At 48.1% G+C, this 27,855-nt stretch overlaps 13 protein-coding genes across 13 annotated transcripts; 8 read left to right on the top strand and 5 right to left on the bottom strand.

The window, feature by feature from the left end:
- Window positions 1-2,408: 2,408 nt before the first annotated feature.
- On the bottom strand, window positions 2,409-3,305 carry F9C07_2801 (Alpha/Beta hydrolase protein; the record flags this gene model as incomplete). Its single annotated transcript, XM_041284752.2, has 1 exon — window positions 2,409-3,305. The coding sequence occupies one exon, from the start codon at window positions 3,303-3,305 to the stop codon at window positions 2,409-2,411; it is 897 nt and encodes a 298-aa protein (XP_041142844.2).
- Window positions 3,306-3,445: 140 nt separating this feature from the next.
- Window positions 3,446-4,354, top strand: F9C07_2802 (uncharacterized protein; the record flags this gene model as incomplete). Its single annotated transcript, XM_041284755.1, has 1 exon — window positions 3,446-4,354. The coding sequence occupies one exon, from the start codon at window positions 3,446-3,448 to the stop codon at window positions 4,352-4,354; it is 909 nt and encodes a 302-aa protein (XP_041142843.1).
- A 739-nt stretch (window positions 4,355-5,093) lies between these two features.
- F9C07_2277549 (putative 40S ribosomal protein S29) lies at window positions 5,094-6,046 on the top strand (the record flags this gene model as incomplete). Its single annotated transcript, XM_071510248.1, has 4 exons — window positions 5,094-5,298; window positions 5,376-5,399; window positions 5,521-5,563; window positions 5,636-6,046. Exons 1-4 carry the CDS (start codon window positions 5,261-5,263, stop codon window positions 6,044-6,046), a joined length of 516 nt encoding a protein of 171 aa, XP_071363822.1. The 5' UTR covers window positions 5,094-5,260.
- A 647-nt stretch (window positions 6,047-6,693) lies between these two features.
- Window positions 6,694-8,515, bottom strand: F9C07_2225838 (ubiquitin carboxyl-terminal hydrolase; the record flags this gene model as incomplete). The annotated part of the gene is made up of 7 exons (XM_041289766.1): window positions 6,694-6,810; window positions 6,891-7,094; window positions 7,148-7,573; window positions 7,629-7,957; window positions 8,011-8,118; window positions 8,169-8,405; window positions 8,464-8,515. The coding sequence occupies 7 exons, from the start codon at window positions 8,513-8,515 to the stop codon at window positions 6,694-6,696; spliced, it is 1,473 nt and encodes a 490-aa protein (XP_041142841.1).
- Window positions 8,516-9,666: 1,151 nt separating this feature from the next.
- On the bottom strand, window positions 9,667-10,451 carry F9C07_2099922 (DASH complex subunit Dam1-domain-containing protein; the record flags this gene model as incomplete). The annotated part of the gene is made up of 3 exons (XM_071508909.1): window positions 9,667-9,847; window positions 9,922-10,079; window positions 10,131-10,451. The coding sequence occupies 3 exons, from the start codon at window positions 10,449-10,451 to the stop codon at window positions 9,667-9,669; spliced, it is 660 nt and encodes a 219-aa protein (XP_071363821.1).
- Window positions 10,452-10,792: 341 nt separating this feature from the next.
- Window positions 10,793-12,986, top strand: F9C07_2277546 (CRAL/TRIO domain protein). The gene is made up of 4 exons (XM_041289754.2): window positions 10,793-12,072; window positions 12,126-12,167; window positions 12,219-12,318; window positions 12,374-12,986. Exons 1-4 carry the CDS (start codon window positions 10,942-10,944, stop codon window positions 12,886-12,888), a joined length of 1,788 nt encoding a protein of 595 aa, XP_041142839.1. The 5' UTR covers window positions 10,793-10,941; the 3' UTR covers window positions 12,889-12,986.
- Window positions 12,987-14,742, bottom strand: F9C07_2277545 (hit family protein 1). The gene is made up of 6 exons (XM_041289765.2): window positions 14,542-14,742; window positions 14,329-14,411; window positions 14,079-14,147; window positions 13,843-13,935; window positions 13,754-13,768; window positions 12,987-13,633 (listed from the first exon to the last, which is right to left on the bottom strand). The coding sequence occupies exons 1-6, from the start codon at window positions 14,579-14,581 to the stop codon at window positions 13,526-13,528; spliced, it is 408 nt and encodes a 135-aa protein (XP_041142838.1). The 5' UTR covers window positions 14,582-14,742; the 3' UTR covers window positions 12,987-13,525.
- Window positions 14,743-17,563, top strand: F9C07_2277544 (acetylornithine deacetylase). Its single transcript, XM_041289753.2, has 4 exons — window positions 14,743-15,072; window positions 15,253-15,834; window positions 16,006-16,320; window positions 16,378-17,563. Exons 2-4 carry the CDS (start codon window positions 15,584-15,586, stop codon window positions 17,312-17,314), a joined length of 1,503 nt encoding a protein of 500 aa, XP_041142837.1. The 5' UTR covers window positions 14,743-15,072; window positions 15,253-15,583; the 3' UTR covers window positions 17,315-17,563.
- Window positions 17,564-17,645: 82 nt separating this feature from the next.
- Window positions 17,646-18,640, bottom strand: F9C07_2809 (40S ribosomal protein eS10; the record flags this gene model as incomplete). The annotated part of the gene is made up of 5 exons (XM_041289764.2): window positions 17,646-17,900; window positions 17,970-18,127; window positions 18,223-18,272; window positions 18,333-18,475; window positions 18,638-18,640. 5 exons carry the CDS (start codon window positions 18,638-18,640, stop codon window positions 17,646-17,648), a joined length of 609 nt encoding a protein of 202 aa, XP_041142836.2.
- An 80-nt stretch (window positions 18,641-18,720) lies between these two features.
- Window positions 18,721-19,656, top strand: F9C07_2810 (telomere stability and silencing-domain-containing protein; the record flags this gene model as incomplete). The annotated part of the gene is made up of 1 exon (XM_041284754.1): window positions 18,721-19,656. The coding sequence occupies one exon, from the start codon at window positions 18,721-18,723 to the stop codon at window positions 19,654-19,656; it is 936 nt and encodes a 311-aa protein (XP_041142835.1).
- A 309-nt stretch (window positions 19,657-19,965) lies between these two features.
- F9C07_2811 (uncharacterized protein) lies at window positions 19,966-21,996 on the top strand (the record flags this gene model as incomplete). The annotated part of the gene is made up of 2 exons (XM_041289752.1): window positions 19,966-20,440; window positions 20,495-21,996. The coding sequence occupies 2 exons, from the start codon at window positions 19,966-19,968 to the stop codon at window positions 21,994-21,996; spliced, it is 1,977 nt and encodes a 658-aa protein (XP_041142834.1).
- Window positions 21,997-22,936: 940 nt separating this feature from the next.
- F9C07_2277540 (catalase) lies at window positions 22,937-25,827 on the top strand. The gene is made up of 11 exons (XM_041289751.2): window positions 22,937-23,534; window positions 23,594-23,723; window positions 23,792-23,815; window positions 23,883-24,093; window positions 24,144-24,236; window positions 24,309-24,316; window positions 24,368-24,491; window positions 24,556-24,843; window positions 24,915-24,999; window positions 25,050-25,478; window positions 25,533-25,827. Exons 1-11 carry the CDS (start codon window positions 23,504-23,506, stop codon window positions 25,604-25,606), a joined length of 1,497 nt encoding a protein of 498 aa, XP_041142832.1. The 5' UTR covers window positions 22,937-23,503; the 3' UTR covers window positions 25,607-25,827.
- A 297-nt stretch (window positions 25,828-26,124) lies between these two features.
- On the top strand, window positions 26,125-27,755 carry F9C07_1247193 (uncharacterized protein). Its single transcript, XM_071507839.1, has 5 exons — window positions 26,125-26,274; window positions 26,330-26,652; window positions 26,707-26,862; window positions 26,928-27,261; window positions 27,367-27,755. The coding sequence occupies exons 2-5, from the start codon at window positions 26,532-26,534 to the stop codon at window positions 27,548-27,550; spliced, it is 795 nt and encodes a 264-aa protein (XP_071363820.1). The 5' UTR covers window positions 26,125-26,274; window positions 26,330-26,531; the 3' UTR covers window positions 27,551-27,755.
- Window positions 27,756-27,855: the final 100 nt, after the last annotated feature.

The following is a 27,855-nucleotide window of genomic DNA, read 5'->3' as shown; positions in this document are numbered from 1 at the left end:
GACGGGACGTCATTCTTTAGGTATAATCGAGAAATCTTATCATCCTCGCTGCTTATGTGCCAGATCGTATTGTTATCCCGTGAACGGCAGCCAAGGACGCAGCCGATGTGACGGCTAACAAATGAGATGGTGAGGGCTGGAGTACACAACCACAAGGCGGTACGGAGGACGGAAGTACGTATTACTAAATACGATAGATTACAATCAAACGTCGATCTCTACCAGTGCCAATGCGGTCATCAATACATTGATCCCTCGGATGGGAATGGGGATCCACCAAGTCACTAAGTGGGCCTTGCACGTTGACATGGACGGACTCATTAATCATTTCCTGCCCTGTGACCGTGTGTTCTCATCTGACAACCTAACCGACGATCCTGTCTTGGCTGGCTGGCTGGTTCTTGGTTGGAACGGATCAAGGACTCTCCTGCATCCGCGGTCTTCCGTACGAACCCCGAACAGCGAAAAATTGGAAGAAAAAAAAAAATCATGCTCCGTAAGCCGTAGATTAAATCAGTCCATCTGTTGGCCCTCTGTACTCGGTACCACAACATACGCACACGCACTTTTTTATTGGGGGCACACAGCTTTTTTCTTCGGAATTACGAGTTAGGTTTTCAAAAGGTTCTGGAGCTTTCTTTTTCTATGATTTATTTTATTCTTGATAATTTACAGCTCTTCGTTGTTGTCGCTTATGCTTTCCCGCTCGCATGGTGTGACTCATTCGCTCCGCTCTATTAGTCATGTTCGCCTTGGTCCTTGTCATCATTATTCATCTTGATCTCTTTCGTTCCTGAACGTTCCCTCAATGACTTGGTACTCCAAGGCAGGTTCTACTTGGCGACAACTTCTGGACATCACTAGCAGGTAGAAGAGACTTACAGCTGCATCCGCATCGCACCTAGCACAGAGCTGGATAAAGCACGCCACGATCCACAAGTAAAAAATGAAGCCATAGTTGTGATGGGCTTGTACATACGGAATATGCATACATACATCACAGAAATTGTCCGTGCTGTTAGCGACACCCAAGGGCCCCACAATCTCGACTAATTAAAGGGTATGGGCTTGGCGATAATAAACGGCTCTGACGGGAAATATCACTGTTTATATCATCTCAGCAAAATCATCAGATCTCTATTTCACGAGCTTTATCTCATATCATCCTTGGGTATATTTGGTAGCAACTAGTCCGCTAAGTCTTGTCGGTGATATATTATATTATCGAGAGTGACGAGTTAGTTAACTCCGTAGCTACCAGGATGACCTTAAATTGGGAATCCGACGACAAACCCTTCTAGGTTATTGGAGCTGGACGCGGGCGGGCGCTACCTGCCCTGTAAACCCAACATCTACCCTAAACTGTATCCGAAGGCCTGGCCGTCCGTTCCAAGGAGGCCGATGTCTTATGGAAGTCAACAAAAACGCATGATGTATCCATCCCTGCCTACCAAAATGCCTTGCGTCTTATCTATACCGGAGTAAGATACAGGGTCATCACTCCGCAGATATTGACATCCATGGATGAAGTATGAACGTATTTCAGCCCCATGACGTGTATCTACTCCGGTAAGGTGGGCTGACACCTCTCAAAAATGATTAATTATGTACATAAAAAATCAACGGCACAATGACTAGTAAAACTCTCACAAGCCGTCTTCGATCTGATCCGTGACAATCCCGACGGAGCGAACTCCCTTCTCCAGTATCCTCCCATCGTCGCAAAACTTTTACTCTTCCTAGTAATTGCATCGGAAATCCGGCACCTGACGCTCGTCGTGCCGTGACTCGTGAGGCCAATCTCCGAGATCGACAGTGCCTCCCCACCAATCAGCGTGGCCAATTCATTTCCTTACGGATGGATAGCCGGTCCCTCCCACGGATCTGTGTTTAACTAATGTGTACTAATATTCAGGTGCTTTGCGGACTAGGAGAGGCGCTAGGGGAGTTTTTCTCATGCAAGTGGGGTTTCTATGGGCCATTTGGTGAATGGCGATCTAGAAGTTTTTGGAGTGGAATCGACGTTCGTTTTTGTATGCATATGTGATTTATTCGTCCCGAGAAGAAGTTCGCATTTTGGAGACTGGGAAATGCTTTCTTTTACGAAATGCAGTTGGTCTCCCATGTGGCATCCTGGTATTCTATGAAGCCCATCACTATTTTTTATACAGCTGGGATCTGTATAACTGCAGCCTTCATTGACATTGCTAGTACAGCAACGCTAACCTGACGATTGAAAGAGGAACTTAAGCCTCGAAGCTATCACGAGTGGCCCAGAATGCCTAAACATAATGTGTTACATCTATACAGACTTCTTGTATCACTGGCATGTAGTGGTGTTCTCACTTCGTCCTCTTATGTCTATAAAGGACCATGTAGCATGTCGAGTCGCACAAGTGGCGTCTTGATTAAGTGTGACTGCAGCATTCCTCGAGAAAGTGAAGAATCTGATCAAACCCCTCGGGCTCTTTGACCCAATGACCGTCGCCCTCCGCCCCGATGAACCCATGCCACTGAACAGGGATTTGAATCTGCTGTAAGACTCGAGCTGCTTGTCGACCCAGGTCCACGGGCACCCACGCATCATCGCTTCCGTGGCTCAAAAACACAGGCGTTGATAAGATCGAGATATCGATGGTTTCATGTGTTTGCGATATCTCAGTACCGGAGATAGTATTGAGAAAGAAACCAGCTACCGAACGTTGTATCAGTTGTTTGCTGGAAGCGTCAACAGCACAGCTTCCCTGTGATCCTTGAACCAGATCTTCTACCTGTCGTGCAAATGGCAACCAGCCGCAAAACCCCACAAAGCCACCAAGTGGCTGATGGACCTGGTTGGTGGCACAGAACAAGGTCCACAAGGCGGTTGCCATCCCCTGACTGATACCTCCTAGATAAACATGGCTGGTATCCCCCCCGAGAATTCCTATTTCGTGGCTCAGGATGCCCAGGATATGCGTGACCGACTCCCTCAAACCGGCAATCTGCAGATCCTGTTGTTCATGGATGTCGTCCAAGGAGTATGCGTCGAACCAGGCACACATTTCTTCCTGGAACCTGTCACTCCAACGATCGCGAGAGGTGGGAAATACCCAACGCCAGTTCGGGAGGCAAGAGGCCAAATTGTGGCCCTTGGAGGTCATGGAGGAAAAGAGCTCTTCGGCGAACTCAGGTCCATTACTCCCGCGGCCATGAAGCAAGATGGCTGTGTGCGTGTGCGAACTTCGCGGTAAGTAAATGTGAGGCTCAGGAAAATCCATTGTTTTGATATGCAGAATATTCAACGCAGCCTGAGCCATGACCATATAATTCACTAAGCCGGGTACGATGTGGTTGCCGTAGGTTACCCCGCCTAGATTTAAGTCCCAAGCATTCTTAATTAAAAATTAAAAGCTTTACATAGACGCGCAGAATTCAAACCAGCAGACATCGGCCTCCTTGCACCATGTCAGACCAAACCAGACCATTCTCACCTGATTCGTACAACGGATTCTTCTACCACAAATCCTGGTCTGAACCATGGGCTTTATCCGACTTTTCGCCAGACCAAGGGATAGTGAAATTCTATGATCGCCTTGAAAGTCAGCCATGGTGGGGCAGGACTCTTTCAAGGCAGTTCCTCAAGAGATCCGTACACTGGGGCCATGGTTGGCCGTGGGGATATTTCATCTACCGGACAGCATACAGTTCCGACGAGGACTGGAACCAGGCCCTTGCCAAACTCAATCGCTATATCCACTGCGCTATAAGATATGACGATGACCCTGAACCAGCCGAGATCGTCTGGGAGGGCTGTAAAAACGTCATTATTGATGATCAACGATTGCTAGAGGGGGCTTCGCCTGTTAAAGTCCGGCAACTGTTCCAAGACTGGGTAGAACGACATCCAGACTACAATCATCGTAGCACTCCACGGTCAGCCTTTTGCTTAATGATCGATGGCCATGCCCTTCAATCTATTCTGGCGAGTCCAGAGCCTTGCCTCGAAAACAAAAATTGGATCACCAAAAAAACGGGATATGTGATCTTGATTGATCGCTATTTTCCTGATAAGGGGTACCGGCACGAGCCTTATAATGTGGGTTGGGTCCGTTTGAAGATTTGTGGGATTTGGCCGTTTTCGCGTTCGTGGGATGTAGTGGAGTTTGAAGAAAGATATCCGGCTATTGGGAGGCCCGGTTTGATTCCGTATTATGATTATTATGAGACTTGGGTGGAGGATGTGAATGGGCAGAAGCTGACAGATGTTGATTCTTCAGGTGATGAGGATGAGGATGAGGATGAGGATGACTTGGACAGCGGTTATGGTGTTCATGATATCTATCAGTATCCAAGGGAGGGGGGCCATATTTAAATTGAACTTGTTCAATGTGCTATGCCTGTTCCCTTCGGCAATTGCTGCAGGACAATGCTCCTAATATCTTTTTCCTATCACTGCAACGTCACAATCTAACGATAACTACTGCACATCTTCTCAGCACCTCTACAAATTCTTTTACTATTAACTCACATTCTATATCGCGAATACATATGATACTGATGCTTTTACATAGTTTCTGTAAGTCAAGCTTAGCAATAGCTGAAGCTTGGATATTGAATGGAATCCAACGTTGAGATGTGACTAATGTAGATATTATGACCGGACTTTCATGGTAAAGCCCGAAGTGAGGCAAGATACGCCAGTGGATCCCAAATGCCAAATGACTTCTAGTGATCAATTGGCTGAGTCCGTCAAGAACGAAGGCAACTCGGGACTCGCTCCGTCGTCGTGTATAGTCAAACCAAGTGCTCCGTATTTCTTTCGTTATAAATGCTCAGTCCGAATGAATCATGTCAAATAATGCCTAACCACTAAGACGACCAAGTCACTCAGCTAGAATATAGATTCATAGATAAATAAAATCAACATCAAAATGAGGTACATAGATAATAAAGTAAAAAGTATAGTAAAGTACATAGTAGAAAGCGGAGAAACATTACACCCGCCGATCCCCAGAAGGTACCCAGAACCCAATAAACCCACGCTAAACCCAACGCAGCAAAGCGCTCCATCACATGACCCCATTATCCTAACCCGCAGCCCAACAAAGTTTAGCGCGTCTCAAGCGAGCTGGGCCGAATCGGGAACAGGAAAAGCACACAACGGAATTTCCAACCCTAACATTCGTCTCCGTTCAACCACAACCGCCCAGCGACGACAATCCGCCTGCCCAAACACCGTCAACCCGCCAGGTTTTCCTCGCCGTCGAATCAATTCAAGATGACTCACGAGTCCGTGTGGTACAGCCGCCCTCGCACGTAAGGACTCCCCGTTTTCTCCCCGTGAATTTGATGATAAAGACGTTTTGGCTAATGGTGGTTCTTTCTGCGTATAGTTACGGCAAGGGCTCCCGTGGATGGTATGTGAAGGCTTGAAACCGCTCCCTTCCCTCTGGACGACGATGGGAACCTCGGGTTCTGCAGTATTGGTTCGAAATGGTAATGGGATATATGGGACTGATTGTGGTTTTTGCGATTTAGCCGCGTTTGCACCCACCGCGCTGGTCTTATCCGCAAGTACGGTGTATGTGGAATATATTGAGCTCCGAAAGAAATATGCTGGGATTGTGTGAAGCTGATATGGGGTGATTTATAGATGAACATCTGCCGTCAGTGCTTCCGTGAGAAGTCTCAGGACATCGGTTTCCACAAGGTTCGTGACATGGCCTGCGCGATTGAAGATTACCACCCACAACCCAGCAACCACGACGAAAGAAAAGATATTTGGAAAAATAAACAACGGAACACGTTGGGCTGGGGAGTGCAGATGGAGAAAGAAAGAACCCTATCACTAACGCACATGTTTTACCAAACTACAGTACCGTTAAATCAAATACCAACTGGAAATTCCTGTTCACGAAATTCGTTACGTCCTCGGCGCTCGGTAACAACCTTGGGAAATAAGCGGAAAGGACACCGATTCGATTCGCTTGGGATTCCGACGGGGAAACAGATATGGAATAATAAAAGTTGTTGGAGGAAAATCATGCACGGATGCCGGTGTTGACAATTATTAAAGGTGTCATGTCGAACCCTTTTTTCTTTTCTCCCAATTCATACATGAATTGAAATGAGGAACTTTTCTGGAATTTATCACCTGGGCTCTCTTTATCTCTTTCTTCCTCCACAACTCCATACGCGCTGGTCGATGACTGAAAGATTTAATGAGCACATGCTGTTCGCACTGTGATGTTGGTCTGTAGTGCCCCGTAATGATCTCGGTAGAACTTCGTGCACTCTTGGTCGGTTTCAAGTTGTGAAAACACTATGTCGCCTATTCTAGGGTGCCTCCTGCTATACCGAGCGGTGATGGATTACTGGACGTTGGGACACGCATCGAATTGCTTTAGTGACCAGACATCATGTTATGCTTTGAATAGCCTGGATGTCTATACCAGTAGAAGGAAGTGTCTGGTGAACCCTTGGATGGAATATGTAGACTGCCAACATGTATGGACACTAACAAGTACTAACGCGGTTGAGTGTTAAGCCGCTGTCTCTCGGGACAACGACTCCGCCGTGCAACGGTTTAGTCTTCTATAAGTCGATGCTACTACAGAGACCTAAGTAACCCATGCCCATGGACTCCTGGCCGCTAAAGAAGCATGCAATGAGCAATTAATCCACATTACCATGTGGTAAATCTAGGCACTCCTACTGCGACGGAGCACCAGCCAAGGACCGAAGGTTGTAGAAGAGAAGATATGCATCGGCACTGAGGACATCGGCCTCCGTCACAGATGTGACTTGGTCATCGTTGAAGAGTATCCACTGCTCATGTTAGCTATATTCCAAATTTCACAGTCGCTTGTTCACGCATGGTGACAAGTCGCGATAGATGGGAAGCAAACCTCATCACCCTGCCGGCAGTAAGCATAGTAATGCCCTGCGTCCAGCTTTCCTTTATGAACCACGGCAGATGAAAGGTCGTAGATATACCTCGATTTATCAACGTGGGAGTTAGGGTTGGTCGTGTACGGGAGCATGTTGATAGACAGCGGGAAGTCTATGCGGCCTTCTAGCTTCTCGGAAACCGAGAACGTATGTTCATATCGCTTCAATAGAATTAGTTAGGTGTTTGGCGAGAGGCTTGATATAGCAAACTTACCTTTAGTTGCATACATAGAATTGCCGGTAATTTCTTAATGCGTAGCTGCTTCGTGGCCTTTTGTGCGCTTCCCCCGCAACCGCTGCAGTTGTAGACGCCTGCCATAAGTTTTTCAGGGGAAGTGAAGCTTTCCAAACATCCGCTCAGCGTGGGCGTGGACGAGGGCCCAGCACCACCCATGGCGCGCTTCTTCGCCTGCACCTGGACATCCAAACTTAGATCCACCATGGGGTCGTCCGTACGAGTGACATTTCCACACTTGTCACATGTTACACTACTTCGCAGCTTGCCGTAAAATGTCTTGTGGAAAAAGCAAGGGCAGCCTTTCTCGTGGTTCTCGTGGTGTCCATCAGTGCTAGAGTGGAGTTTGTCGACAAGGAACTGGTAATATTCATGAGCATCTTGTTGCTGATATCCCGCCAAGGCCTGCCAGAGTTAGTTAGTCAATCTTCATGTAGCTTTGGGATGGAAGATGACGTACAGAACTTGCACGCCACGAGGCCAAAAGGAGGCTCAGGGCCGCAAACCCTTCTGCCTTGTCACTGCTATTGAAGTCTGCAAATGCTTCTGCAACAGCGCACGCTATACAATCAGACATAGTGCAGTCATGGGATTGATGCCCACTTCCTAGAAAGTAAGTGTTGAGAATTGGGTCATGAAGCAGTGTCTGGAGAATAACATTCAAATAACATGTTTGTCCAAGGTTGAATAGCCCCCTGACACCTTGCTTTGCACAAGAGCGCTTGTTTGCATTGCTCCTGACATATAGCTCGTCGGTCGAGCTTTCGCTGAATCGACGTTTTTGAGCAACTAGATACAATTTAGTTATGGATAAGATCTCAGGGGTAGGATGATATCCATACGTTTTAGCGTGCTTTCTGGTGTTGATGATCTCAGTCTCTCCAGACCGTAATCATAAACGAAGTCTCCGCATCCTTGACAGAATAGCGTGCGGCTTCTCGATTCCATGTCTGCGGCAACGGTCAGCCAATGGCTTTGGTCACGAATTTGGCCTACTCACAGAATTGATGACCGGTCTTTCCTGTATGGGCCTTTCGGTCGCCATTCATGAATGACTCGGAGCAGGTCAAGCACATGTACTTTGGTTTTAAAAAGCTAGTTGTACGTAGGCCTTTTTGTGTAGTAGCCGATTCCCCGGATCTGGAGCGAGGAGCCAAAGCATTATGTGTCTTGATGAAAGATGCCTTAAACTGGTCACCCGCGCCTCCGTCCTGGGAAAGCTGCGCCGTAAGATGCTCTTCCAGGCAAGTTAGCATTGAAGACAAGTTCTAGGAGCTTTCAAGGTGACCGCATACCGCAACCAAACTCAGCCTCGGAGAGGAGCGACACACAAGCCACACTAGCCATTGCGAGGTGGGATTAAGGGAATTATATGTTGTGCCAGAGGTATTAAAAGAGCTGTGTGGCCAAGGACAAGCCCGCGACACCGAAGAACGATTGTAGATATATCACAGCAGGTGCCAAGGGATCCTTCGCATAGATGGAAGAGAGTGACGTTGGGTTCACCTGCAGACACAATGAAAATCCATGGATTGAAACGCCGTCAAGTACCCTGGCTGTATCACATCAGCATCATGGTTCTCAGAGGCCTGCTCCCAACAAAGAAAGACCTTGAACTGCAGCAAGTCTGAAGATGTGGTGACCGCAAATGGTCTGCGCGGCCACTTCTGTGTTCCGCCGTCGGCTCCGTCCCGAGCGCTACCCCAGATAAGTAAGGTCCTTAACTCCGTAACACCGGGTTCTTTCTCAGGGTTGATCAAGAGGCCCCGGACAGAAGTTGTATTATATAAATGTTATACAAGACAGCCCGAATACGATTTCTAAGAATAGTCTTGCTGAGGTCTCGGAATGGCGATTGGCGCTGGCGACAAAAGCAGAAGCCATGACAGATTGAAAGATCTTTTTTTTTCCCGCAAGGGTTGTGACTTCCGAGCGATAAGAAACCGGGATTGCATTTGATCCGAGAAATACGGTACGTATTGATAGGATGGTCTCACCACGTGCTCACCATCACCGTCACCTCAAATAAGAGTAAAACTACTGATCTACGATGGTCTGCGATTCGATAGAGGTGGCTAGTGACTAGATAGTCACTCAGGCAAGAACTTCTATTCTGATTCACATTGATATATGAATACCTAGACTCGAGCGTACTGAATTTAGACGGCAGTACTAGGTACAGGGGACCTGCTGAAATCTGGATGTCACTCGAAGACGGAGGAATGTTCGTATTTCCAAGCAGTTCGGTAGCTCAGAAACTAGGGCATGGCGGCTAGAATAGATTGTCTTGGGGGGTCACCATTGGACTCTCTAGCATGAATCAACCACGCTCATAGCCCACGGCGCTGCGTGAGTTTGTTGGACCCTCGTTATGGGATGCCGATGGTATGGCGGCTAGCGATATATACCCTTTGTACGAGTGAAGAAATCGACAGGCCCTTTTCGTACACACACGAGTCGGTCCATTAAGAGGGATCATGAACTGTCATCAATGATATTCACCGCAACCCTCTGCCCCTTGGCAGCGCGCTCGGACGAGCTCGACTAGTGCCTCTGGTTGTATAACGACCACGAGTACTAGAGCCTCTTGTGGTCCCCCGCGACGAGGTAGGAGTTTTGCGCACCGGCTTCGGGGGGGTTGTGCTTGATGGATTTTCCACGAAAGTGGTGTCGGTAGTCCTGGAATTTGACATTATGGTTAGAAAAATCCATCAAACCTAGTATATAGTCATGAGAAACAATCAATGACCCACATGAACGTCGTTTCGCCTTCATTAGCCTGTCGAGTTTGCTCCACTTCAGCTTCTTGGAGAGTGTTAGTGCCATACAGTTCCATCAGATGTAATGTGACGTTGATACCTTTCTGAGCCTCCGCTTGTTTGGCTCTTTTGAATGATTCGGGGATCGGAGCCTGCGTCCGTTAATAATTTTGGTACGATGGCTTGGTATCGCGTAGCCATACCTCTGGAAAATCTACACAGAAAGCGTTCATGTTTAAGCCGTAGAGAAAACTGGCAAAGCTTTCGCTGAAGCGCGTAAGACTCTCGTGCATCAATTGGAGGTGCATAAAGTTGGCCTCGAGATCGGCCATGGAGTCTGCGAGCTCTGCGAACTGTGGCTCGAGGGCATTTATCGCAGGTTGGGTATAGCCTGCGTTGCTGATACTTCCTCCATAGCCATGTGCTTCACGTAATGAAGACCGAGAGCTCGGTCGAAGAGGGGTCGTGGGCCTGGATGAAGGTCTTGGACGCGAAGACGATCGGGAAAAAGCTGTAGGATCCATGGCCGTGAGAGGAAAAATTCCGAGGTACTATGGAGAGGTGACGCAAGGTGTAGTAGGACGGATTGGGTAAGGATTGCGAAAGTGCCTCAAATCTGGAAATCTGGGGGGGAAAGGTGACCAATTAATATTGGGGCACGATAATTGGAAGGAGTGTGGATGCTAGATTGGATTTTGTTTTGTTGACGCCGTCTGTTGATCCCCCGCTTTTGCGCTGGAGCCGAATGACCGACGGCAGTTGCCTCAGGCGGCCAGGCCCTAAATTTAGTGGCGGTCCAGTGGCTCAGGGGGGAAGACCCTCAGGCGACCCTTTCTTTAGCTTCTTCCTGAACTCCCTTTTGCCTCCTCTTTTTTTATTTTATTTTGTGGATTCCCCGCATACCCCCGGTTCAATCAAACTTTTCAGGGGTTAGATCTTCGTCTGTCTCACTTCAAATAACAAAAAGAGGGGAATACCAAAAGTCGTGATTATCCTGTCATTTGCTCATAGCACATGCATACTGGTTGGTTCTTGCGCCGCCGTCTCTTACTTTCCTCGGCCAGATCCGTCCAATCTGTATCATCTTACTCTGCCAGTGCACAGATCTTCCCGAAACACCTGGGTACAAGTTCGTGCTTTTTAATTGCGTCGAATCCACCCAAACGCCCCTTCTCCACTTTACCTGTATCACCTCTTAACGGACCGAGGAAGGCTTCATCTTTTTGGGCGATCACATTCACATTAGCTATTGTCTGTGGAGCGACCTGGCTGCAAGATAAATACCGTCATCCCGAAAACGATTCCCACCCCATTTCGGACACTCCGGAATTTGATCAAGACAAACCTCCCTTTCTCGGTGTGATAGATACGCTCAAAACAATGCCTATCCAAGCCGCCCCCGGAACCGTGGGCAACCTTACCCCAGAGCAGGAAGTCAAACTTCAGGAGTTCTGGGTCCTGTTGCTGAAGGTATGCGGCGTCAACGTCGAAGGAATTGAATCAAATGGCGATGTCGCCACGCCCCCAAGCCCGTCGTCCCAGAAGAAAGCGGCACCAAAGCGGAGGTTCACCTTCTTTGGTGGGAAGAGCAATGATGAGGAGGAGGACACCACAGCGAATGGTGTTACAACTAGCATTGCTTCCATCAACATTACCGATGGAGATGACAAGTATGGACAGTCTAAGGAATTCCAGCAAGCAATTACCGACATGAAGCCCGAGGAGATTCGGGTTACACTGTGGAACATGGTTAAGCAAGATAACCCCGACTCCTTGCTCCTGCGTTTCCTTCGGGCGCGCAAGTGGGATATCAAGAAAGCACTCATCATGTTGGTCTCCACAATCAGATGGAGATTGCAGGATGTGAAAGTCGACGATGATATCGTTAAGAATGGCGAACTGGCTGCTCTAGAGCAATCGAAGAGCTCGGACCCTGAAGAGAAGAGGAAGGGCGAAGAGTTCCTGAAGCAGATGCGCATGGGCAAGGGTTACATTCACGGTGTTGACAAAGATGGACGGCCTATTTGCGTTATCAGAGTGCGCTTGCACAAGCCGGCCGATCAGAGCACGGATACTTTGGATCGGTTTACCGTGTATACCATTGAATCCGCCCGGATGATGCTCTCGCCCCCAGTTGAAACAGCTGTAAGTTTCCTATCACTGCATGAGCGAATATTTAAACACCTAACATGAGGTAGTGTGTTGTTTTCGACATGACCGGCTTTTCTCTAGCAAACATGGTATTTAACCCTTTTCTGGTCAACATACGAACATTTCCTAATATACACTAGGACTACCACCCAGTTAAATTTATGATCAAGTGCTTCGAGGCTAATTATCCCGAATGCTTGGGAGTTGTGCTTATCCACAAAGCCCCTTGGATCTTCTCAGGTTCGTATCCTCTTTTGCGTTGTTAATCAACCACAATCTAACATATGCCGTATAGGAATTTGGAATATCATTAAGGGCTGGCTTGATCCCGTTGTTGCATCCAAGATCAACTTCACCAAGAATATCTCAGACCTTGAGAAATTCATCCCCAAGGATCGCATTTATAAGGAACTTGAGGGCGACGAGAACTGGGAATACAGCTATGTAGAGCCCAAGGCCGATGAAAATAAGACGATGGAAGATACGGCCAAGCGAGATGAGTTGGTCAAGGAAAGACAACAACTTGCCCAAGAACTTCAAGATGCTACGATTGAGTGGATCACGGTCAGCAGGAAGAAGGATGAGGAGGCCATCAAGGCAGCGGTGGAGAAGAGACAGGCCCTCATTGAGCGATTGAGGGCTCAATACTGGCAGCTCGACCCGTACATTCGCGCTACCTCGCTGTATGACAGACTGAACATTCTTCAAGGCGGTGGCAAAATTGATTTCTATCCGGCTGAAGCCAAAGTGAACGGAGCTGCTACGAATGGGACTACCACGAACGGTGCCACGAATGGCACATCCAACTAGATCGGGTTTCCAGGTGTTTAGATTTCACTGATAGAATGAGATTTAGGTATTCAGATCATGCATGTATCTTGTATATAATGGAATTTGTTTATACAATACCGTCAGTCAGAATTAGTAGATGTATCCTTTGTTCTACTACTATACAAGGGGTAATGTAGCTGACCCAACAGACTCGTCCTGTCAACTTTATTTATGCTCTAGATGCAGCCCAATGCTAAAGCTGCAGATATCTTCGGAGAAACTGCCGTATGAAGCAATGATCTTACATCTTGCCAAAATTGAGACAAGCCCATGACACTATTTTTAGTCGCAGTAATACCTGCAAAAGGAGCACATCAATGAAACCGCCCATTTATCAGATTGAATTGAATCTGAACCCAAGGGCTGCTCGCTCCACAGACCGCTTAGCTGCCATGCTACACGTAGCTCAAAGCACAACATTCTCGCTCTCATTTCTGCACGGGTTACAGCAAACTAAGTCAGCCATAGTTTACACAAAGAGTTAATGCAACATTTTCTTGACCAAGGATATATATCAGATGCGGTGTGACCTGGAGATACGTGACACAAATATCACCCGACGCTTTCAAATCAGGTTTAGTGACACAGTACGGAGTATACACAGTCCTTGTGACATCTAAATCTTGGACTTGAGTTCCTCGTGGAGAGCCTTGAGCTTGTCCATGTCCGTAGCCTGGGCGGGCCAGCCGACACCGAGGCCCTCCTTCTCATTAGGCTTGGGGATCTGCAACGAATCAGATTAGCATCGGTTCCATAAATTAGATATTGGAGAGGAGGCCGTTTCAGAATCAAAATTGAGAAAAGTGGTTCCTGTCAACCCAAAAAACGAGCCAAGCGAACATACCATATGGAAGTGAACCTAATAACGGGTTAGCCAAGGACATACAAAATCAGCATTATCTAGCCCCGTCAGGGGAAAGGGTTCGAACGTACATGTGGAACGACCTGGTGGGCGATCGTGCCGTTGTTCTGGAGGACATTGAAGTCCTTTGCGTCGGCGGCTTGGGCGAGCTTCTTTGCAACGGGCTATTCAATAGAAATTATTAGTGGTTAGCTTGTTTGGCTTGTGAGAGGCCTGAAGCTGCGGGGATGATTGTCCTTCTCGCAAGGTCCTCAGATGCTGGGACCTTATTTAAGGCGAGCACGGTCCCGGGTGGGTGGCTACATACCAAGACTTCGTTGAGGTACTCGTCGGGGATATCGGTGAGTTTTTCGCCGTGGAACTTGGGGATCACGAGCTGTTTTTCGTTTGTTAGTGTTGCTGTTTGCTTGAGTAGAGGGAATACATGTGATTTGAAGGCAGTTGTTGGGTATAATCATAAAAGGTGAGTATCTTATCCCCGGTAGAGGGGCGCTGGGAGTTGGGATTGCCGTGCGGGGATAAAATAGCAGACAACATTCAAGGGAGTGAACACTTACCGCATGGCCACGGCTCAGAGGCTGGATGTCAAGGAAAGCAAAGACCTTGTCGCTCTCGAAGAGCTTGAAGGAAGGGATATCACCTGTTGTTGTTCGTGCGCTTGTTAGAAACGTCTGCTATTGTTGCTGGAGGAGCTTCACCCATGACGAAGTTGGGGCAAAACAAATGCTGTAGAATGTAGAAAGTCTAAAATGGCATTGAGTAATCATTACCCTTGATGATCTTGCAGAAGATACAGGCGGCAGAAGACATGTTGGTATAGTAGTGCTTTGTATTATGTTATGAGGTATATAGTAAGGGTACACTGAAGAATAGAAATAAGAAATCGAAGAAAAGTGTATGCTTGCTGATGCGGGGTTGCTACTGGGAGGCGGAACGCGACGGGGGGAATATTATCGTATGGAAGGGAAGAATGGAACAGGAAAAACGAAGGTAGGGTGGCAGTGGAGGGATTCGAACCAGTGGTGTCTTGGCATTAATATAAGGGGATATATACCACTATACTGGCTAGTAGTGTGAGGAGTGGGACAAGCTAGTTCAGAACCCATTTCTTGCCTTTTACCAGAGATGGCCGTGGTTTGCCCACAATACTCCTCTACTGAATCTTTGGACCTTTCCATCGACACAGTTGTCGATTTTTATTGTTTTATTTTTTTTGGCGGCATGATAATTGCAGTATTCCTGTTTACCAACTTTCTTTTCCTAGCTCAAATAAGGCGGTAATGGGTCTTATCTCAAACATGGTGCGTGGGTCGTCTCTACCAAAACCTGTGTCCATAAGAGTACATGACATATTTTCCTCCGCGCGCTGTGTCTACTGCAGCAGCATACCAGGTCCCTATGGATCTATCTGAAGACCACCTCTTACCTGCGTTTTACGTCTCAAATTATTAGTCGGCACTGACCCCTGTGACGGGCCATAGGAGCTTTGGACTATGTTGGAGTAAGGGCATCTATGAGCGGACATTTGTCCGCTACCAGTCTGTCATCTATACGGATGTCTGGAGAGGGAGACGGCTTTGGCGCTCTACTCCAACAGCCAAGTTGGAGAAGCAACGAAACCCGATCCCTGCAGGTTATCATCACTAACAATTCTACCTTAATTGGCCTCCAATTTGATGAGATCGCCGAGGAAAGACTAACCCCGCAGAGATATCTTATCACGTCTCCCCAGAGTTGCCTTATCTGTCCACCTCCAACAGCCAACATTTGTATGTCTACCACCCCCTCCTTGTGTATATATCAGAGGACAGCATGGCGTCTTTCATATTTTCCAAGTCTGCTACAGTATCACTCAAGGGATTACCGGCCAAGTCAAGAGTATTGCCGTTCACAAGGATAGGCCTGATCCAACCACGCCGGACCTTCTCCCTTTCTCTAAAACAAGCCATGTTGACGACAGAGCTGTCCGAGGCCGAGGTTTCGGCGCTTAGAGCCAACAAGGACCGCCTTGCAAACGACCTCCATCACAGTTGTCAATGGGGGTTTGGCATACGTTGGGGAGAGTAAGTGAACACCAGTTTCAGACCTCTTAAGCCATATTGGTATCGAAGAGAACGAAGTAATAGCAATTTTCAAAGCGCAATTGAATTCTATTGTTTCTCTCCAATGCGCATCTATATTCCCACGCCGTCATGAGCATATATCCAGTCACTGTAGACTAACATTTAGCCTAGTGGACCGACGGATACAGGAATGCAGCGCCTGACGCTGTCTGAAGAAGACAAATCCGTGCGAGACTGGTTTATTAAAACAACTAAGGCATTAAAATGCGACATCACGATTGATGAAATGGGCAATATCTTCGCTGTGCGTCCCGGACGGAGAAAGGATGTGCCCCCGACATTCATCGGCAGCCATTTAGATACGCAACCAACAGGTGGTCGTTACGATGGGATCCTGGGTGTTCTCTCAGGTATTGAAGCTTTGAAAGTTATCGACGAGATGGGCCTGGAAACAGAAGGAGGCATAGGCGTTGTAAACTGGACGAAGTAAGAGAGCCCGAGTCAACTTAACATTTCCAAGTGCTTACGCTAATACCTCTATAGCGAAGAGGGGGCCCGTTTCCCTATCAGTATGGTCGCTTCTGGGGTATGGGCAGAGTCTATACCTCTCTCACGGGCACATGGGCTCATCGAGGTGCCAACGGTGGCTTCTCTCCCCACTGCATCTTCTGCTCCAGAATCGTTAAAATCGGCACTTGAAAAGATCGGTTATTTAGGGGATGTTCCTTGTTCATACAAAGCAACTCCCATGGCAGCTCATTTTGAGCTTCACATTGAACAGGGGCCTCATCTGATTTCAGCAGGTCAACGTGTTGGTATTGTTACTGCCGTCCAAGCGTACCGCTGGTATCGAGTCAATGTGACGGGTAGAGACACCCATACTGGGACCACAGCTTTTCAACATCGCGCAGACGCGCTGTACGCCTTCGCTCAAATGATGGTGCGCGCTCGGGAAGTTGCCTCTTCTCACGGTTGTTTAGCCAGTGTCGGCATCGTCGAGGCAAAACCTGGTAGCGTCAATACCGTGCCTGGTCTTGTCAGCTTCTCCCTCGATATTCGCGGTCCCGAAACTGAATTGGTCGCAACTGTTGAGGAGAAACTAAGAAAGGAGTTCGACGCCATTGCAGCGGAAGAAGGCAAGGGCATTGGTAAGCCTTGTCGGGTCGAATGGACTGTAGAATTCGACTCTCCAGCGGTCAAGTTCCACCCCGATTGTATCGACTGCGTGCAACAATCTGCAGAAGCTGTTGTCGCCGATGCGCCCGAGCCCAAATCCCTTGTGCGGACGATTATGAGTGGCGCGGGTCACGATAGTGTTTTCACGTCTAAGAGGGTGCCCACCAGTATGATATTCGTGCCATGTAAGGATGGACTGAGCCATCATCCGGAAGAATTCTGCTCTGCAGATGACTGTGCCACAGGTGCATCTGTGATTTTGCAAGCGGTGGTTCGGTATGACCGGAAGAGATTCTCGTCGTAGAGCCCTTTGCCCTTTCGGTGAAGATCATCGACAGTACCTGATGCCTTTTTTACATCATCGAGCATATTTGCAAAATGCCGTGACCCTGGACCAAGACCCCTGGAGTTATGTTGTGTATGTCCTTACAATCTATAATTCAAATGTACTACGCGAATTCAAATGTTGAGTCATTAAAATCATGACATTGACTCTAGCTATGTCGTAATATCGATACAGCACCAATGCATAATTTTTTTAGGATGGGCGCAGCAGCCTTTTCGAACTTATTCCAAATTCTACTCAAGCCACTCACGCTACCATCCAAACCCTAGGAAGACCGGTCGACATCCCTTTAAGAAGAGGGAGCACCACGGCCACGGCCGAATCCACCACGGAAGTTAGGGGCGAACTCGCCGGGAGCACCACCCTCCTTCTCCTGGTCGCGGCGGCGGTAGCCACCCTCACGGGTAGGGCGGGGACCACGGCGCTCACGCTCCTCACCACCCATCATACCACGGGGGGGAGCGTGGGAACGCTGCTGCTTGATGTGGGTGGCAGGGACAACCTCAGCGGGGAGGTGGAGCCACTCACGGAGGTAGTCAAGACCCTAGAAAGCAACAAGTTAGACAACCCTTCCTTATTATCAAAACCAGCAATTGAACGGTCGCAAACATACCTCGGGGGTGAGGGTGTAGTAGTAGTACTGCCACGAGAACTGGGTCTTGACATAGCCGCGGGAGTTGAGGGACTGGAGGGCCTTGATCACGTAGAGGTTCTTGGTGTCAATGTCGGCATGCTTGGACTCGAAGTCCTTCTTGGCCACGAGCACACCCTCTGTTCAGGTAATCAGTCAGCGACAGTGGTCTTCAAAGATCGAGGTGGATTGGTCCGGTCAATGCGACAAGGGACTGGAGGCGTCGTTCACATACCGCGGAAGAGGTACTCGTGGATCTTCTTGCGGTCGTCCTTAGGGATAAGCCTGAAGAGTTGTTAGCTTTGCATTGCTTTATCAATTATGAACATTGACTTGTAAACTTACATTGTTGCGAGTTCCTGGCGCTCTTCGGGGAATCGCTCTAACAACGCGAAGAGGGTGGTGGTTGGTTTAAATGATGAATGGGATCGAGTGGAGCGACTGGCGGTTAAGTTAAAAGTGCGTGATTCCTCTTTCGGAAGCGCATGCTAGGGTTACCGCCCTAATCAGACTGGCTTAGTCACTTCCGTCTTTATCGCCATGTGATCGGCGTGTGATTGTTACTGCCTGAGGCGTCGACGCGATCTTCCTCTTATCAAGTCCACCTCATTTGTCGCCTCTCATCACTCTCGAGATATATCACAGCAGACCATAGTCGCGAATCTGCGGCCTTAACCTACCTTGACACCCACAACAAAATATTTAGTGATCGGAAAACTTAAAACTCGCAAATATGGCTCCGCAAAACGTGAACGTTCTCCTTTCAACATTCCCCGGTCTCTCTCTACCCTCGACCCTCTCATTCTCCCTCCCATCGACCTCGTCTATCTCAGATCTCACCGAGAAGGTGTCCTCATATATTCCGTCATCCGTACCCCTCCTCTCACTCATCTTGACCACGACAAACAACAAACAAATACTCCCTTCGTCAGACCTTCCAATCTCACATCTCGTTGCTCCTAATGGCGAACTCACTGCGACATCAAACCTCCTTCCCCTCCGCCTTTCGGTACCCCTATGCGGAGGAAAGGGTGGTTTCGGTTCCCAGCTTCGTGCTGCTGGTGGGCGCATGTCAAGCAAGAGAAAGCGCAATCAGGGAGACGATAACGGCTCCAGTCGCAATCTCGATGGTCGCCGTATCCGTACTGTCAATGAAGCCAAAGCGCTCGCCGAATATCTTGCAGTCAAGCCGGAAATGGACCGTAAAGAGAAGGAGGAGCGCCGACGGAGGTGGCAGGCTGTTGTGGAGGCTGCAGAGAAACGCGAGGAGGAACTGAAGAATGGCGGCGGCAAGCAGAAGATTGACGGCCAGTGGATGGAAGATAAAGAGGAGATGAGCGAGAAGGCTAGGGAGGCTGTTCTTGCGGCGATGAAGGATGGCATGTGGACGGACAATCTTCATGATGCTATACGTGATAATATCTTGGGCGGGTCTAGTACGAGTGCTAGTGAAGGAAGTGCACAGGATTCTGCTTCTGCGTCGGATGAAGAGAGCGAAGACGAGCAGGAGATGAAGGATGCGCCGGGCCCATCAGAGCCGGCTCCCAAGTCTGCAGTCCCGCGGAAGTTCATTGGATTTGATGATGACGATGAGTTTATGAGCGATTCCGAGGAAGAGGAAATCGACCAAATTGATGAGACCGAAGGGAAAGGCAAGGCAAAGGCTTAAATGGGCAGGATGTTCTTTTGAGTTTTTGTTTTTTCTGTTGCAGCGTCTTAAAAACTGCGGGTGTTACAAGGATATGGATAGTTTGTTACTTGTAAATAATTCAACTACAACTACGATGATGTTTTCTTCAATCGTAACATTCATTTCTATGGAATTTTATGTTATTGTTCGTAGAATTTCCATGGTTTGCCACGGGACTTGGTACGGAAATCGGAGCGGGTTACCGCCGCTATCAGCGCTATCAGCTCGAGCTTTAATCTCTGTCGCATATTACCTCCGATCTATCCAACGTGGAAAATTCTTACCGTCATGTCGCTATATCTTGGGCGCATACTCCCAAGAACACATCGATTAAAATACCGCTCTCCGTGCCAGTTACGGCAGCTTCCTGGAGCGCAGTTCTCACGGAGCTTTTTTCAGCAGCCGCGGGTGCTGCCCGTTCGGAATGCAAACGGCCTAATCAACGAACCACAGCGACGCCTCCTATCCTCGGGTCCTTCATTAAGTGCGAAATCATCGGAGCTTACTGAACGCGTCCTACCAGTCTGTTGTCCAGGATGTGGTGCATACGCGCAAACCATCGAGCCCGGCGAACCAGGATACTACAGCAAAACCAGGAAGCAAACACGAAAGCTCTTGTCGGAGACAGAACGAGCAACTGGCGTGCAGGATGGAGAGACCGGGGAGGTAGCGGATCTTAAAACAGAAGGAGAAAAGGCAGCAGGCACAATTCAGCAACTGATCAAGGAGTCGGAGGAAGAAGCGGCCGCTCCTAAACCTATCCGTATGTGGTGTTTATCTTCTTTCCTTAGGGAATGGTACTAATAATACGATTTAGATGGCGCTTTACTTGAGAATGCTGCAGCCACTGCTAAAGAGTACATTGAAAAGTCTCGACCCCCTGTGCAGGTTTGCGATAGATGCCACGATCTCGTACACCATAACAAAGCGGTTCCTGCAATCTCACCTACGATATACTCCATTGGGGCATACCTTGACGAGTCACCATACAAATACAACAGAATCTACCACGTAATTGACGCAGCAGATTTCCCTATGTCTCTTGTCGACAATATATACGAGGCACTTTCCATCGAAGAACAGCGGTCGCGCAACCGGCGAGCTTCGACTGAGAAATACCGAGGAGGAAAGAAATTACCTACTATCAGCTTCATCATAACACGCTCTGATCTCTTAGCTCCTACCAAGGAACAGGTAGACTCGAAGATGGAATATGTCCGCTCGGTTCTCCGAGAGGCACTTGCTAAGTCGACCGAGAATTTCCGTCTGGGCAATGTGCATATGATAAGCGCTCACCGAGGCTGGTGGACCAAAAAAGTCAAGGAGGAAATCAAGAACCACGGCGGTGGTGTGTGGGTAGTGGGCAAGGCTAATGTCGGGAAGAGTAGTTTCATAGAGGCTTGCTTTCCCAAGGATTCTAAGAACCTTGAGAAAATTGCTGAACTGGTTGAGCGTCGCCAAGCAGAGTCGGATATCAGCCCACGCGACGCCACCGCGGTTGACTCTGACGGCCTTTTACCACCTGCCCCCCGGGAAGACCTTTATCCTATCCTGCCGGTTGTTTCGTCGCTGCCAGGAACTACCGTTTCGCCGATTCGCATACCCTTTGGCCGCGGCTGTGGTGAAATGATCGATTTGCCTGGGATGGATCGGGGCGACCTAGCAGACTACGTCCGTGACGAACACAAACGAGACACGATCATGACTAAACGGAGAAAACCAGAACGGTATACTATAAAGTCAGGCCAATCGCTGCTTTTAGGTGGAGGCCTTGTACGAATCACGTCGGTGAACCCTGACGATGTACTAATGGCAGCCTGCTTTATCCCGATCGAGGCCCATGTCACGAAGACTGAGAAGGCCGTTGAAATGCAGGCTGAACAGCGTCCTTACCCAGGAGAGAATATCATGATAGAAGGTATCGGCAGTCAAATTACTTCCGCGGGAATCTTTGACCTCAAATGGGACGTGACCCAGTCGCACCTACCGACGACGATCGCGAAGGCAGTGGAAGATAAGGGTATAAAACCCCCTCCCCTGCCATACAAAGTGATGTCGGCAGATATACTCATTGAGGGATGCGGTTGGGTCGAGCTCACGGCGCAGATCCGTGCCAAGTCCACAGACGGCGAGTCCGCCAGGTCGTTACCGCAGGTTGAGATATTCACTCCGAACGGTCGACATGTTGGGGTGCGGCGTCCCATTGAATGCTGGAAGTACGTTGCAGAGAAGCAGGCTGTGGAGAAACGTAAGAAAGGAGCACGAGGGCGACAAAGTATCGGGCAGAAGAAGCGTGCCCATCACTCATCTAAAGTCTGATCGGCCGTACAGCAATGTTTTACGGCTGCTACGGGGTTACTGTTATAGTTTCTTTCCAGACTTTTTTGAACATCTGTACAGTATCTAGCATAGCGATTGGTGTTTTGACCGGGTATTCATTGTGGGGAAAAGATCCACTACTGTACTATTATTCAGTTAACATATAGATGTCTCCTATTCAAATGATGCATATTATACCGAGATTGCCATTAGCCAAAACGAATTCTTTTCGGTAATCCAATATCCTTATTTAATTCATTACTCATAACATATAAAACTCCCTAATTGAGTAACAGTGATCCCATCCCTTGTGAACAATAACAGAAACTGGTGCTAGTCATAAAGTATTCACATCAAGCCTGCGTAAGTATCGCCCTCCGCTACCTCTTCCTGATCTTCCTTGATGTCCTCCTTGATTTTATCTATTTCGCTCTCCTTTTTGTGGGACTCGGGGTCCTGAGAGTCATGTTGGCCGCGGTGTTGTTCCTGGTCTTCGTGATGCTGTTCCGGGTGGAGTATCCGATCGAAGAAACCCCGGTGGTGCTGTGGATGCGAGTCTGCGGGCCATCAATCAGTCTAGCAGACAGTCAGACTTGGCAAGGCTTAACTAACCTTCAGACATGGTGGATTTTGGTACGTAAAACAATATGTTAGGGTTGTATATGCTTTTGTTCCTTTCAAGAAGACTTTGAAGTATGTAAAACTTGCTCTTCGGATCAAGACGGTGCCACTGAAGGAAGCAACCAGGGACATAGGACACTTAATGGTTATAAAAGCGACAGTAATGACTTATCAAAGCACTTACAATCCTTATGAAAGTGCAGGACGTCATGTACCAAAGACGCCAAGTGACATGGAATTGATTGGGTCAGTAGTACTACTACATTCGGTAAGGTCGGACCCTCCCAGGTTGCATCTCCATCTCAACCACAATTAATCAACATGACAGAACTAAAACAGCTTCCAATGAGATCCCCAGGATTAGGAATGCTGTTCAGTAGTGAGGGGTTTCTCTGATCGGACACGAAGGGAGCCCCAGTCTAGAATGCGTGCATGGCTGTGCGCATCACTCATCCTCGCATCAGCAACCCGCAGTTAGGGTTTCCCGTGGGTACTCGCCCGAACTCAGAGCTTCGAATGACGGCACCACCCCCATCTCCAACCGGACTTTTGCATATATATCACTAATTAAAGCCAATGGGATGCTCGGGAGTGGAATCAACGTCATGCTGTGGTGGTACTCAGAATCGAGACTACTGCAGATGCCTCTGCATGGACAACGCAGAAACTTACGCATATTACTCCATGTAGTTCGTAATTGGTAGAGCCTTCAATGGACAAACCGAAACAGGAACAACTACCATATTGCGTAGTTAATAGTGGGATGTCACGAAGATTCCAGGCTATATAGCTCGGTCAACCCCTCCTCCTGGCCATTGTGAAAGGATACATCCATTCTACTTTACTGCTGTACCTGGATCCATTGATTGCAGATACCAACTTCAATATGGCTGAACGCTACTATACTCTGGCAGAAGGTGATGATCCAATTGAAAATCTAGTTCTAGAGAGCATTGAGATCCACTAACTGAAGTAGGTTGCCCTTTTGCTAGCAACAGCACTACCGTTCAACTGCGGAACAACTCTGGTGGCGGACTTTCTTTGCTCCAAGATACACAACTCATTGAGACTCTCGCCCATTTCTCTCGTGAGAGAATTCCCGAGCGGTAAGCACCCCTTCAATCCATGCATACCAAAGCTTATCTATCTCGTATACTTACTAACATGTTCTTAGAGTGGTCCACGCCAAGGCGGCGGGGTAAGTGATGAAACTATATATATCGCACACCAACATAAACAATCCAAACTTACACACCCCAAAACAGCGCATATGGAGAGTTCGAAGCCACTAGCGATTGTTCCGATATTACTTCAGCTAGCTTCTTGAGCAAAGCTGGCAAGAAGTCTCCCGTCCTTCTTCGAGTATCTACAGTTGGACCTGAAGCCGGTTCGGCAGATACCACTCGCGATGTTCACGGATGGGCCATGAAGATCTACACGGATGAGGGTAACTTGGACTGGGTCTTCAACAACACGGTCAGAATTTTTTCAGTATCAAGTGTATAACATTACTGATTTGGTTGCAGCCGGTCTTTTTCGTTCGCGACCCGATTAAGTTCCCTTCCCTGAACCGTTCGCATAAGAGACACCCTACAACTCATCTTCCGGATGCAAATATGGTGAGTAACGCACGTGGTTGCTTTTCGGCTAGTGGTAGTTTGATTTAGTGCTAACTTTGACTGCTTCTATAGTTCTGGGAGTAAGTACAATTGGTTCAAGCGTATAATAACTCCTGTATTAATACTCTTAGCTTCCACGTCGGCAACCCCGAAGGTATCCATGAGCTTCTCCACCTCTTCAGTGATCGTGGAACACCGAAGTCTATCCGCCACATGAATGCCTACAGTGGACATACTTACAAGCTCACTAAAGAGGTAATATGCCAATACTCTCTGCATTCCACTAGATGGCCAACGTGGCTAACATGCAAGTCAATAGGACGGATCATTCAAATATGTCAAGTTCCACATCAAGACCGCCCAGGGCGTCAAGAACATGACCGCCGAGGAATCCCTCAAGATCGCAGGCGAAGACCCCGATTATCTTATTCGGGATATGTTCGAGGCCATCGAGAAGGGTGACTACCCCGTGTGGAACGTCTACGTCCAGGTTATGGACCCGGCCGACGCGGAGAAATACCGTTGGAACATCTTTGACATGACCAAAGTTTGGTCTCACAAGGACTACCCGCTGAGACAAATTGGAAAATTGACCATGAACCGCAATGTATGCCTCAACAATACCACCCAACTTAGGCAATGATCTAAGTACACGATACTAATTCGTTCTCGATATAGCCCAAGAACTACTTCACCGATATTGAGCAGGCGGCCTTCTCCCCATCCACAATGGTGCCCGGTATTGCACCTTCGGCTGATCCAAGTAGGTTACTTCTTCACCAAAATATATCCCGCTTGACTAACCTTTACCAGTGCTCCAAGCCCGTATGTTCGCTTACCCCGATGCGGCCCGGTATCGTCTCGGAGTCAACTACCAACAGCTCCCAACGAACGCGGCCAAGGCACCTGTCTACTGCCCTTACCAGAGAGATGGCGCCATGCGGTTCGACGACAATTACGGCGGTGACCCCAACTACGTTGGCTCGTCCTTGCAGCCTACCAAGTTCTACCAAGAGGTGAAGAACTCGGGAGCTGCCCGGCTGAGCGGACTGACCGAGCACGAGAAATGGGTGGGAGAGGTGACTAATTTCCAGAGCCATATTACCGATGATGACTTCGTCCAACCCGCCGCTCTCTGGGAAGTGATCGGCAGGGAGCCCGGTCACCAGGACAGAACGATTGCGAACCTCTCAGGCCATATTAAGAATGTCCGCTCTCCTCAGCTGCGCAATGCGGTCTATGGTATGTGAACATCTTTCCTATATGTAATCGCTCCATTTACTGACGTTGATGTAGAACTCTTTGCAAAGGTGAATGCAGACCTCGGTGAACGTCTTAAGAAGGCAACTGAGGCCGCGGTGTCTGCATAAACGGCAGTACCATGGTGACTGTGATAAGGGAGAATTACTATTTCATGAATCTTAATCGTACTTATGACGAGTGTGATGTGTCTCTAAAACCCGTTCTTCTCTTGGCGCTACGCTACGGACTTGATGAGTATGTTATTTCAATGAAACAAGATTAATGACGAATTGAACGTACCTGCAAGCTTCTGATAGAATTCTGTAAGAGTCGCCTTCACTCCTGTGGTCCATACAATGCCACGTGAACTTGAACATCTATACTCCACAATGAGACTGAACGTGCGTTGATCAGTATCATGATCTAGCAGTTTATCGACCTTCCCCAAACAGGTCGTTGTCCAGTTTCTATGACGTAAATATACCCCGAATAGCATCAGATATGCTACCTCGCGTGATCTGTCGGGCATCCTCGCTTTGGAACTTCCTCCCCGGCACTAAGGGCGGCCGCTAAACCCTATCAATTTGGTTACTGGAGATCCTTTGAACATGGCCCTATATCAAAGAGTAATATATAATACCATATAAGTATTCGAATTTTAGTTAGAAGATGAGATAATATATCGTCTCGCGTAGCATGTACCTATTTATTAATTGATTTGACAGTTATATGTCAGGGAAAAGGATCACACGACGCTTTTGAAAAGGTGGATCTGTGTACAAAGTACATGCACTAAGTATAACCACCGAGGATATCGGGATAGTACTCAGCTCAGCTAACTAGAAGACCAGGTTACATCCAAGCACGTAAGACCCACGGGGGTATACAATAGCACAATATAAATAGGCCTGGAGCTGTGAACCCTGAGCGATGTCTTCTCCCACAATAAGGTTGATAGATTCAAGCATCTCAATAGTTCTCAACCAGTTTTCTCTCTTCAAGAGACCAACCTATGGCAAGCCGTGACAGACAACGTTGAAAAAGTCACCCACCATGAAAACCACCACACGCATTCACACCAATGACTCAGACGCTGTCATCATAGGCCTATACATCATATTTTTTATATATTTTTCCGTCAATCGGGGCAAATCATACCGGGGTCACCACAAACGTACCATTCCCCTCTGCACATACAAAACCCATGTCATAGAACTAACAACCTCAGACCTCCCATGGCACGTCCTCGCCGGCATAACCGAACTAACCCTCTACTACTGCAACTTCAACTGTACGCTTCTAGCAGTACTAGCCTGCTACGTCCAGTCCCTCACCTCCCTAAGCCTAGTCAAACGACTCCCAAACGGCTATCCACCACACACACGTAAGCCCTACCCACCCTATTCAATACCCTCTCCACAGACAAAAACTAGAAAGACAAAAAAACAGGACCAGCCTACCAAGGCGGTAACATCCTCCGCATGTACCAGATCCTCGTAGCATACACCACCCAAAACCCAATCGACTACCACGACGCCATCGTACCTCTTCACAGCTTTATCTACACCCGCATCATAATCTTTCTCTTCGGAACGATGGGACCCAGTCTGTCCTTTTCTAAGAACGTCAATTCGCCTTTCGTATACGCGGAGGCGGTCTTCGGGGGTGCGTTGATCGCCATCGGACATTGTACGAGGCCGAGCGCTATCATTGTGTATTTGTTGCTCGTGCATGCTGTGGGGAGGGTTAGTACGTTTGCGGGGTGGAGGGCTTGGATGGGGAGGTATGTTTTGTTTCTTTATCTCTCTATTTTTGTCTCGTCTTGTTCCTTTGGCCTCCCTGTTTCATGGATGTGTTTATGAGGTTGCTAATGTGATATATCTGTTAGAACGAAGAAACCACCCCAAGATCCCGGATTGCTAGTTAAGATTCTTAAATTCGTGGGCTTTTTCAAGGACCATGAGGACTGGGCAGATGAGAAGGTGGCTTCTTCCCATGAGACTCCGCAGATTGGGAATCTGCCGATGGATAAATTGGGACATCAGTATACGAGGTTAGGGTTTGAGGGATGAGTTAGTTGAGAGAAAAAGGGTGGTGGAGTTATTGAGGTATAGAGTTTACTGGATACTGTTAGATGTAGCTGACACTGTGCTCATCCGAGTGGAGATATAGATATTGTTCAGATTTTGATAAGTACATATGTAGGTTGGGTTAGTGACAAGGTTGAATATAGCTGTCATGTTGTGAAGGCTTTATATTCGCCAGGTATTCAATGTATCTATTTAAGGTATGCATGTATGTATGTATGTAGGCCATCGATTGTTGGCCAGTTATATGCATAGTCAACGTGGATCTGCCCCTCCTGGAATTGGGTGAC

The sequence above is a fragment of the Aspergillus flavus genome, chromosome 2 (genome assembly GCF_009017415.1).
Source record: "Aspergillus flavus chromosome 2, complete sequence".
NCBI classification, from domain to species: Eukaryota; Fungi; Ascomycota; class Eurotiomycetes; order Eurotiales; family Aspergillaceae; genus Aspergillus; species Aspergillus flavus.
The sequence above is the reverse complement of the archived record's forward strand: the minus strand, read 5'-3'. Positions and strand labels throughout refer to the sequence as shown.